The 10,705-nt window shown below is 38.4% G+C and overlaps 2 protein-coding genes across 4 annotated transcripts; both read left to right on the forward strand.

Moving 5' to 3' along the window:
* The first annotated feature begins 1,247 nt into the window (after nt 1-1,247).
* On the forward strand, nt 1,248-5,960 carry LOC109153155 (SH3 domain-containing protein 2-like). Of its 3 annotated transcripts, none has more exons than XM_019300955.1 (10): nt 1,248-1,597; nt 2,410-2,542; nt 2,682-2,751; nt 2,831-2,979; nt 3,666-3,767; nt 3,856-4,050; nt 4,533-4,595; nt 4,749-4,886; nt 4,978-5,052; nt 5,651-5,960. In XM_019300955.1, exons 2-10 carry the CDS (start codon nt 2,471-2,473, stop codon nt 5,774-5,776), a joined length of 990 nt encoding a protein of 329 aa, XP_019156500.1. In that variant the 5' UTR covers nt 1,248-1,597; nt 2,410-2,470; the 3' UTR covers nt 5,777-5,960. The 3 variants fall into 3 exon arrangements, with proteins under 3 accessions (XP_019156500.1, XP_019156499.1, XP_019156501.1); XM_019300954.1 differs by having other exon boundaries at nt 2,429-2,542; XM_019300956.1 differs by having other exon boundaries at nt 2,429-2,542; nt 2,835-2,979.
* A 450-nt stretch (nt 5,961-6,410) lies between these two features.
* On the forward strand, nt 6,411-10,492 carry LOC109153154 (spermidine-binding periplasmic protein SpuE). Its single transcript, XM_019300953.1, has 7 exons — nt 6,411-6,801; nt 7,703-7,857; nt 8,053-8,301; nt 8,762-8,896; nt 9,059-9,241; nt 9,353-9,514; nt 9,963-10,492. The coding sequence occupies exons 1-7, from the start codon at nt 6,453-6,455 to the stop codon at nt 10,380-10,382; spliced, it is 1,653 nt and encodes a 550-aa protein (XP_019156498.1). The 5' UTR covers nt 6,411-6,452; the 3' UTR covers nt 10,383-10,492.
* Nucleotides 10,493-10,705: the final 213 nt, after the last annotated feature.

A 10,705-nucleotide genomic window follows, 5' to 3' on the forward strand; every position in this document is an offset into this window, starting at 1 on the left:
TTGTCCTTCCCGCCAAATGAACGGCGAAATATTGTCGGATTTTATATTTTTGGGACAAAATTGTCATCGCAAGGAAATATCTTCAATATCTAAACAAAAGAAAAATCATATTAAGAGAAAAGAAGACTTTGTCCATCGTCGAAGCTATAAATCCTATAGATCTGTGTCTAGTGTATGCCCGCCTTTCCCATTATTCTCATCAATTAAACACCTATAGATATGCTTTTACAGTGATTTTGTTTAGATATGGAAGATGTTTCATTGGAATGACGATTTTACTCATAAAAATATAAAATCCGGCAACATTTCGTTGTCAATTTGGTCGAAAATGACCAAAACTGATAAAATTAACAAAGTTAAGCATCAAAATTTTAAAACTTAATACAAGGAACCGCTTTCTCTCCATTTCCGTCCGCTCCCAATAAGTAAACCATCTTTCGGCTAACCGTCCGCTCCAATACTATTGCTCTGTTGGTGTTGCCGGCCGACGCTCTGATGGAGGGTGGAGTCCGCGGTGCCATTAGTAGACTCCATCCTCTGGCTGTTTTAGGAATAAGTGTTAGATCTCAGATCATCTCCGATCATTTTTCAGGGAAGACTTCAGAGACTCTCCAGATCTGACAGGTTTTTTTATCATCTTTTTCCATTTATTTCTTTTTCCATTTATTTTGTTTTCTTTTGGTTCTACGTTATCCCTTTGTTCATTTGTCTAGTTTGTTTTCTCTCGTCTCTCTGGCAAGTGTTTCCCTCTCATCTCTTTGCCGAGTTCTCCTCATAAGCGTGGAATGATAAAATGGTCACACCAGGCTTGGCTATGTGTTGACCAGATTTGTGAATAAGCACCAAGTTCATCCAACAACTTCGGCTTCAAATTTGTAAAACAGTTTGCGATTTAAGTTTTTTATAGAATTGTTAGGAAATTTTTTTCTATGTATGACGATAAAGAATACATTACCATTCTAACGATTTGTATTGTAACATTTCTGCTTATGATTAATGAATTAGCCTTTATTTTTTAAAAGAATATTAAACTTATACACTAAAAGAAAAATCGTGGGAACAAAAGTGGAATTAATTCGTGTAGGAATCACACATTTGTAAAATGTCAAGGGAATTCCTTTAAAAAACTGCAACATATTATTATAGCAACAAAAAAATAATTTGGGTTAATAATTGGGGACTAAAAATATATATCTCTATTAAAAAAAAAGTAGTCCATGTATATATGTCCAACTGGGCAGTTCATTAAAAACGAAGAATCATCATCATTCACCATAGCCGAAATGCGCTACAGACAAGAACAGCTTCATCTCTTCAAGGCCTTTCTGTGTACTTTTCCATAATACTTTAGAATTTTCCAGCAGTACCTAACTTTACCTGTCCCACCCCAAACCCCTCATCAGATTTCACATCTGTAAAAGCGCCTTTTCAATTTCCTTTAATGCCTATCCTCACACCCTGATTTGGCTCTTGTCTTTCTTTTCATCTTTGATTGAGGGGCTGATATTCCTAGCAAGCAAGAATTTTGCAGGGGAGAATGGAGGCTATTAAGAAGCAGGCAACTAAACTCAGGGAGCAAGTTGCCAAGCAACAGCAGGTATTCATGTATTCCTAGTAAAAATCGAAACTTTTCTGGGATTTTTAAGTGTTTGTTCAATTTTGTGATTTGGGGTGCCGGTTTCTTTCCTGAAAGTGCGTTCAATCTGAGTTTTGATTCGATTCTGGGAACCCCTTTGCAGATTTCTGGCTTTTTTTTTTTTTTTTTTTTTTTTTTTTTTTTTTTTTTTTTTTTTTTTTTTTTCTTTGGAATGTCTGTGATTGTAAAATCCTTGAATGGAGCACTTTGGACTGTTATATGAATGTTGATTTATTTATATTAGGAGAATTGTTTTGGAGAAATTGATACTCAGAATATATGACAAATTCAAGTAAAAAATAGTATATACTCCATCCTGTCAGCTGGGATGTGGGGCTTGAGTTAGGGAATTTCGCCTTTTGTGGGTAAAAATGTGAATATATATATGCCTTCTTGATATTTTAGGTAAGCATTGGCCAAGCTTAGGATTTGGGACCTGTCCTACATTGATTTGATTAGTTGTTTGCCTTGTCACCCAATGATGTCTCAATGTGAGACGCTTTGATGATTTGAATCCCAGTCCAGATTAGGCCATTTTTGCAATCTCGAGTTCTTGTTTGCCAGTACTTTAGAAGAGCTAGTGTACCCCAAGTTCCGGTGGCTATTTATTTCAAATGCTGCTTGGAATTGGGAAGATTAGCCGAACATAAAAGAAGATGAATTTACATGTTTGGAAAATGAAATTATTGAATTTATTTAATAGCGTGCTGCATATATACTTCACTTGGATTCTAATAGTCTATGACGATTCTTTTGATGTCTCTGCCGCTCAGTGTTCCTTTCTTTTGCTAGACAATTCTGAGGCACTTGGGACAATTGGGCCATGAAGCCGTGATGGTGGATGAAGCTGAACTGCAATGTCATCAAAAACTTCAGAATTTATACAGATCCACCAGGGCCGCAAAGGTAATGTTGGTCGAGGCTAGTGATTTTCTCTCCCAATTTTTATCTGATAAATGGATGTTCTTACTCAACTTCAATCTACTTAGAGCTAATGTTTGAAGAAGGTTTTATATAATTATATCCGTGTTATTATGTTCCACAGCACTTTCAGAAGGATATTGTTCGCGGCGTAGAAGGATATATTGCGACCAACAAAAAGCAAATGCAAATAGGTGCGTGGATTTATTGCCGTATCTTACCTTGCTTGAATTATATGGCGTGGATATGAAAGTTTCAACTCGAACTATGTAGCTAGAAAGTTGGCTGAGGATTGTTGCAAATACGGGATCGAGAATGCAAGTGATGCTCCTCCCCTTGCAAGGGCTGCTTCAATCTTTGGCACTTCACATGCCGCAATGGAAGACCAAAGGGAAACGATGATCGGGATTCTTGGAAAGCAGGTTATATCTTGGCTCGTCTAAGACTAGTGACTACTCGTTAGTCGTTATCTCCCATGGTTTCTCATGTGATAAATATGATCCGGAATTCACTTCTTTACCGGTTCTCTCTATTTCACAATTCAATTCTTGAGGGACTAGGCTAGGCAAGAGTTTTCCCTGTCAAAAACTATCCCGATTGTTTGGTAAATGGCTGTTAGCTGATTGGGTTAGTGGGTTTGAGTAGTTGATAGCATTAGCTGATTGTAGAAAAGTGTTTGGTAAATTAGCTGTTAGCTATTAGTTGATTACATACAAAATGACTTTCTCAAAAAGCTGATCAAAAAAGCTACTTTGACCAGCTTTTTGAATTTTAGCATTTTATTGCTCCAAAATGCTAATTAATCAAACACTCATATTGATTGTTTAACCAAGTCAAACAGCTAATAGTGGTCAAATAAGCCAAAAATGGCTGATTGGCTAATTATTTTACCAAACAAGGCCGCATCTTCCTCTTGGACAAACTATAAAAAGGAACAAATAGCAATAGACTAGAAATGTTGTGCTTCACAATTTTCCTTTGAACTGTCATAACATCAATTTAGTGTAAGGATTTACTTTCTATCATCGTTGGAAAAAAAAATGCTTAAACATCAATTTTCTGAAATCTGAATTCCTTGCATTTGTATTACACTTAAATCTACCAATAGGTTTCTGAGCCGCTCCGTGCATTAATAAATGGCGCTCCTTTAGAGGATGCTCGTCATTTGACTCACCGTTATGATAAAATGCGCCAGGAGCTTGAAACCCAGGTAATATTCGGCTGAAAACCTGCACACCGTCTTTGGGGTCATAAACTTGGTAATTATATGCTGCTTCAATTCCCCGTTTCTTTCTCAGGCTTCTGAAGTAATAAGACGGCAATCAAAGTTTAGAGATGCTTCTCCCGAGAGTTTAGTAAAGCTTAAAAACGCCGAAGCGAGATTGACCGATCTTAAATCCGCCATGTTGGTTCTTGGAAAGGAAGCTGCGGAGGCCATGCTTGATGTAGAGGAGGAGCAGCAGCAGACAACTTACAAGAAGCTTCTCACGATGGTATTTCCTTTTGCTTTAAAGTTTTAGTACAAACTTAACCAGCTTAGTTGGTGTGGGTGGCTGTGCACTCTCGTCCCTTAAGAGAGGTCGGGAGTTTGAACCCCCTCTCGTATGGAAAAACTAATCTGGCTAGCACTTTGCCCCTTAATTGGTCTGGCCGGGTGAAACGGGGATTAGTTTGAGTATGTACGGGCTTAAAGGTGCCTCCTGGCCTGCTTAGACCACCTCGTGGTTTGACCAAAAAAGAAAAAGTTTTAATACAAACTTTGCAAGCCACGTGAAACTAGCATTTGTGTAGTTAAAGTACCCCCCGGACAAATGAGCGATGAACTATTTTTTGTAAGATAGTTGTGCCAAATAGTTACTCCGTATTTATCTGTTGTTACCTACACAAGTACGGTGAATATTCATCCCCCGGGGCATTGCTTCTGAGTTGAAAAATCGGTGTCATTATCGTATCTTAAATTAGTTTCAGCTGGCAGGTGGATGCTGAAAGGTCTTATCACCGAAGTGTCATTGCTCTATTGGAGAAGCTACATTCCGAGGTTTGTATACATTTTCTCGAGTTTTATTCAATAGTTTCTTAGCAACATTTTCTCGAGTTTTACTCGGTGTTATTATTATTATTACTATTTTTCATTCAATTCAAAAAAAAAAAAAGATTATAACCGGCATACTACACTACATTGCTAGAGTAGATGGTTGTAGAAGAACAATTAAACGAGTCTGTACTACAATCATCATCGACTCCACAAAGAGAGGCACATGAAATGACTTCAAATAGATCTTCGCATCAACGAGGTGATGTTAAAAATCGCGATTATTTTATTGCAAAGGTAAGGAAAAACCATTCACGTTTCCTCTCAAGTCTTAATTTCCTTTCTCTTTCCTACCTTTTACGCTTCTTTACTTGTTTTCCCCTGCAAGGTTTTACACTCGTTTGATGCCCAAGCTGATGGTGAACTAAGTCTTGAAGTTGATGGTTATGTTGTCGTCCGTCAGGTACTTAGCGCCACTATATACACTTCGATTATATAAAATACGTTCACTCCCTTTGTGCTATATTCAATACATACCCTATATGTTAGATATGATGATTGGTGAAATGAGTTTTAGCCAGAATAACCTCGAGTTTTTGGTCCACTTGGGACTAATAGGTAGCGCCTATTAGTTGGTTCGCAGATATAAAAGCCATTCTTTTTCCGTTGCTTGGAAGAAATCCCATAATTTGCTCGGTTTTGTTGAACTCCGGAACTTTCATTTCATGCACATCACCCGTTCACCCTCGATGGCATAACATTTTCCAATGTTGAAAAAATCGCTAGGCGCCTGGGGACCGCCTAGAATGCCTAGGCGGGTGCCTGGAATGCCTAGTCGGGCGCCTGGGGACCGCCTAGGGCGCCTAGAATGCCTAGGCGGGTGCCTGGAATGCCTAGTCGGGCGCCTAAGGCGCCTATGAGGCCGACCGCCTAGCGCCTAGGCGCGATTTTTGCAACACTGACATTTTTGCTATGCTTAAGTGACACTGTTAGATATGATGATCGGTGAAATGAGTTTTAGCGAGAATAACCTCGTATTTTGGTTCACTTGGGACTAACAGGTAGCTCCTAATGGATGGTCTGAAGGAGAATGCAATGGCAAAGCTGGCTGGTTTCCCTCAGCTTATGTGGAAAGGACAGAAGAAACCCCTGCCATCAAATTAGCCAAAGAGGAGTCTTCCCTATAAAATACCCAGTGTTGAAATACAATGCTTTTGTTGTTGTATGTCTATTTTTGTAAATTTCTCAATTGTACAGACATCTTAGAAATTGCACCATCAATTTTCTTGTACATGGGAGGATTTCAAATTCGATTTTCTGTGAGAGTTGCTTTTGACTTTTTCGGGTATTTAAGTATTTATTTTCTTGTAATCTTTTTTTTTTTTTTTTGTGGTTACAATTATAAGGTGGACTTCATTTAGAGAGTCTCACGTTTGGGTAGTGATTGTATTCTTTTTCATAAATCAAAGTTTTCTTGTACATTTTATTATTTGCATACAATGTAATTTATTTTTTATATTGACTTTTAGCTCTTGCAATATAGTCTTTTTTTAATATGAAGAATTGTTGTGATCCCAGACGTATTGTGACTGAATTGACAGAAATATCCTCTTCTCAAACAATCAACTAACCAAATTATAAACGGAAAACTAAAATTGTGCATGTCACAGTGTCCAAAATGACTAAAGGACAAAAATTATCCCAGCCACATAAAACTAGGACAAAAAATAAATTCTATCTAATAATAATAATAATATTGTTGAAATAATGAATTCTTGAAAAAAAAAAACGAATTTTGTTAATGCTTTAAAAATTCTTCATTTTTGTAGATGAAGAATTTGGTGGCCATTCTCTCTCTTAAAAATGGTACTCTCACTCTCACCCGCGGCCGCGCCCAATCTACTCCGCCATTACCCAAACGGCGGTGATAGCCGAATTCTCAGGCTGCTCTCCCTCCGCAATTCCCACCATCTGCGTTTCAGCAAAAGATTAAACCTCTGCACTAAGGCTTTCAGCACTCCAGTTCAATGCAACTTAAAACCGCCGGCAAGGGTGGTGACACCCGGCGACATTTTCCGGCAACTCGCCGCCTCCACTGTCCTTTTACTCAGTCTTGGTTTCGCCCTTCACTCCTTCTCGGCCTCCGCTCGCGCCGCCGTTGCTCCCCCTGTCGCTTCATCCGAGGATCAGACTCAGGACTCTAAACCCCAAGGTAGAATCCCCCCCTCCCCTCCCCTGCCCCCTCTTTTTGTTAAGAATTATAAAATTGCAATTTTTGTGCTCTGTGAATGCCTTTGAATTAAGGGTGCTGGAGATATTTTAATTTTGCTTGCAAAGATTGCTACTTTTTCTCAGCTAAATGTACTGGTACCATGCTAGTAATTTTGGTTCCTGTTGTGATAAACTAGCACAAGAATCCAAAACAATGGCAGAAAAATAAAGAATACAAGATTTACTTAGTTCGCCAATGTCATCCAGGATAGCAAAGTTATCTTTCATTAATTGTGATGGCAGAACATCATATTTATATGCAACCTTAAATATGATCCTACACATATATGTGACATACACAACAGTTCCCTATGTAATTTGAATGCTAGAAACACTAGAAAGTGCACTATTTTTTGAGTAGTGCTTATAAGAGACTGGACTATTGTTACTTGCCATTATGATACAGCAAAGCAAGCCAACAAAGAACAGTAGTTTATGGGGGTTTTGGTAAATAGTTGTTAGCTGATTGGGTTAGTGGATTTGAATAGTTGATAACATTAGTTGATTGTAGAAAGATGTTTGGTAAATTAGTTGTTAGCTTATAGCTGATTACATACAAAATGACTTTCTCAAAAAGCTGATCGAAAAAGCTGCTTTGAGTAGCTTTTTGAATTTGTGTTTTGGAGCAATAAGTTGTCACAAAAAGCTAATTAATCAAACATTCATATTGGTTGTTTAACCAAGTCAAACAGCTAATAGTGGTCAAACAAGCCAAAATTGACTGATAAGCTAACAATTTTACCAAACAGGGTATGTAGTATGTCCACCTTGTACCATTTTACAGTAAAAATTCACAAATGTGATGGTTCAAGTGGCTTTTTTTTTTTTTTTTAATAACGTAGAGAATGATGAAGGGGGGCAAACAAAAAAAGTTGTTGAATTTGATGATGAAGAACTCCAAGCAGAATTCGAGAAATGGAAGGCAAAGACATATGCTTTAACGGTTCCTCTAAGAATTGTTTCCTTCAACAACTCATTTCCTCCCGTATGGATCAAGGTATGATATGTAGCTTTTAATTTTTTATTAATAGAAGTTACTTTGATCCCACTTTGCTTTTGGCCTATATCAGGGTCCTTAGGAAGCTTTCAGTAAAAAAGTATAAATTGAAGGAATGGTAGCTATGATTTTTTTTTCTTTTTCTTTTAAAAAATTTAATTTTGTTAACAATGCTCTACTCTTTGAAACATGTAGGATTTTATACGTTCTCAAGGAAAGAGAGCTCAAGTACGCCCTGAGTTTCGCCGTAGCCTTCAGGATATCTTTCGTGAACTTTCTACAGCATTTGAGAAAGGAGTTCTCAATCCAAAATCTGCTGCAGCGGCCGATGTTATTGCTCTTGGCGATGCGTGGCTTAGTTTTGCCATTAAGAATGGCTTAATCGAGCCAATGCAAGGGGTAGAAGACCAAGACTGGTTTAATGGATTAAGTGACAAATGGAAGGTGAGAGTACTTTAGTTTGTATAATAAGGGACAGTATTTGCATAGACTTTTATCTGCCATTGGACTCGTAAAAACGATTTGACAAAGATGAAAAATGCGTTCCCAATTATTTCAGCTACTTTATAAGGACCTTGTGGTCTAGTGGCACCAAGTTGCTCTCCCATATGAGAGGTTGTGGGTTCGGGCCTCAGTGGAGGCAGTATTGACTCTTTGTGCTTCAGTAGGTTGAGAAAGTAGTTATGAACAGATACTGCATTGTAACAGAGTCAATAGCATTCAAAAAAAAAAACTTTTTTTGTTCTTAATTGCCCTGTGCCACATCAGAGGGAAACCCACAATCACTACCAGAAGGCGCTTTTTGGGCTTGCATTTTCTTTTACAAATTTCATTTCAATTAATTGTTGCAATGCGTTTTTCGTTCTGACCCCTTTGAAGCTCCCTTTGACTTAAATAATGTCAGGTATATTTGCGCAGGAGTTCTGAAGGGAAACTGGATTCTCAAGGGAGGATATGGTCTGCGCCCTTCCGATGGGGAAGCATCGTGATAGCTTATAAGAAGAGAGAATTTCGTAAGCGTAACTTGGCTCCTATTAAGGCAAGTTATCTTAAGGTTTCTATTTATCTAGGGTCGTAAATATTTTCTAAAAGATTCGATATTCGATGCGTGTTAATAATGGTATATTCTCTTACTTTGCAAAAACTGATCTGCAAAATGCGTTATAGTTAGCTGGCTAAATGTCTGTAAATCAAATTACAGGACTGGGATGATTTATGGCGGCCTGAGCTCGCGGGAAGGATTTCAATGGTCGATTCACCGAGAGAAATTGTTGGTGCAGTTTTGAAGTATATGGGGGCATCTTATAACACGAAAGATTTTGAGTCTGAAGTTACTGGTGGGCGAAATGCCGTGCAGCAGAATCTTGCATCGCTAGTTAAACAGGTAACAGATGAGACAAGATGGACGAGGCTTATCATATTTCATATAGTTCTTGGTGCAACTTTTTTTTTTTTTTTTTTGGGGTTATTTTTTCATCATAGTATGTGTTTGCAGGTTCGGCTATTTGACAGTCAAAACTATCTTAAAGCCTTTGGAGTGGAAGATGTATGGATAGCTGTTGGATGGAGTACCGACATTCTTCCGGCTGCAAAGCGGATGTCAAACGTTGCAGTTATTGTTCCAAAATCCGGTGCAAGTCTATGGGCAGATTTTTGGGTATGTTCCGAATCGATTTTTGGGGATTAGTCTGAGTATGGTACGGGCTTAAAGGTGCCTCCTACAGTTAGGGCCTGCTTAGGTCACCTCGTGGTCTGAACCAAAAAAAAAAAAAATACTATCTTGGGGGCAACCCTAGCGAAGTTGGTCAGATTGTTGACTTGGTAACCACAAAGTTACAAGTTTGACTCCTAGCGGGAGCGGCCTATTGGCTTTCTTGGTTTGCACCAGTCAGCTATGGGCAACCTAGGCTGGTTTACCTCCTTGTGGTCGCTTGTCGGCTAGGGTTATAAAGTGGGGTTTTTACCGCAGACCTTCCAGTAGTGATTACGGGTTTTTCTCGTCACCTAAAAAAAATACATCCGGTCAATCCAAGAACTTTCCTTTATATTAAACTGAACTTTGATCCTAATATTCACCAAGAAACATGTTAAAATTCGTGATTTAGGCAATACCGGCTGCCACAAGAATTGCATCTGATCAAATCGGGGGGAGAGTCAGAGGGCCTTCGCCGCTACTACATCAGTGGATAGAATTCTGTCTGCAAGCTGAACGAGAATCACCATTCAAGGACGAGGTCATCCCGGGCGCAACTCCATATGCACTCAAAGCCCCGATAGAGGTCTCTGAAGATCGCGAAAGAGGCAAGCCTAAGCTCGAAACAAACCTCGTAGCTGGTGTCCCTCCCCCCGACATCCTGACGAAATGTGAATTTCTGGAGCCATTGTCGGACAAGGCAGTGTCTGATTATCAATGGTTAATAAGTAGCATACAGAAACCTAACCCCAGTCTGACCAAAAGGCTACAGCAGTATATATTGTCTGTTTTGCAAACATTTTCACCTAAAGTGCAGTCAAAGGTTGTCTGAGAAAACATGTACATCTTCCTAGGATTCATATGTTATTTGGTTTGGGAAATGATTGTAAGTTATTCTGTACAAAACTTTTGAACAAATGTATAACCCTTCACTTTTTTTTTTTTTTTTTTTTTTTTTGAAAAGAGTTAATACCCAAAATAGTCCCTCGACTATGTCGTAATTACCAATTTGGTCTTTGACTATCATTCTTACCCAATTAAGTCCTCAACTATATAATTTTTACACAATTTAGTCCTTTGTCAATTTGATTGTTTGTTGACTGTCAAAAGTGAAAATAAAGTTGTAATTTTACAAGTTTTCTCCTTCCTCCTCAT

This window comes from Ipomoea nil, unplaced genomic scaffold (genome assembly GCF_001879475.1).
Source record: "Ipomoea nil cultivar Tokyo-kokei standard unplaced genomic scaffold, Asagao_1.1 scaffold2480, whole genome shotgun sequence".
In the NCBI taxonomy this organism is placed as follows: Eukaryota; Viridiplantae; Streptophyta; class Magnoliopsida; order Solanales; family Convolvulaceae; genus Ipomoea; species Ipomoea nil.

What these genes read in the sequence shown, in the direction of transcription:
- LOC109153155 (XM_019300954.1), top strand. Translation starts at nt 1,538, where the DNA reads ATGGAGGCTATTAAGAAGCAGGCAACTAAACTCAGGGAGCAAGTTGCC. An exon ending in GCCAGGAGCTTGAAACCCAG is followed by an intron (nt 3,768 to 3,855) that starts GTAATATTCGGC and finishes TTTCTTTCTCAG; the next exon opens with GCTTCTGAAGTAATAAGACG. An exon ending in TGGAGAAGCTACATTCCGAG is followed by an intron (nt 4,596 to 4,748) that starts GTTTGTATACAT and finishes TTGCTAGAGTAG; the next exon opens with ATGGTTGTAGAAGAACAATT.
- LOC109153154 (XM_019300953.1), top strand. Translation starts at nt 6,453, where the DNA reads ATGGTACTCTCACTCTCACCCGCGGCCGCGCCCAATCTACTCCGCCAT. An exon ending in TTCCTCCCGTATGGATCAAG is followed by an intron (nt 7,858 to 8,052) that starts GTATGATATGTA and finishes TGAAACATGTAG; the next exon opens with GATTTTATACGTTCTCAAGG. An exon ending in GATTAAGTGACAAATGGAAG is followed by an intron (nt 8,302 to 8,761) that starts GTGAGAGTACTT and finishes AAATAATGTCAG; the next exon opens with GTATATTTGCGCAGGAGTTC.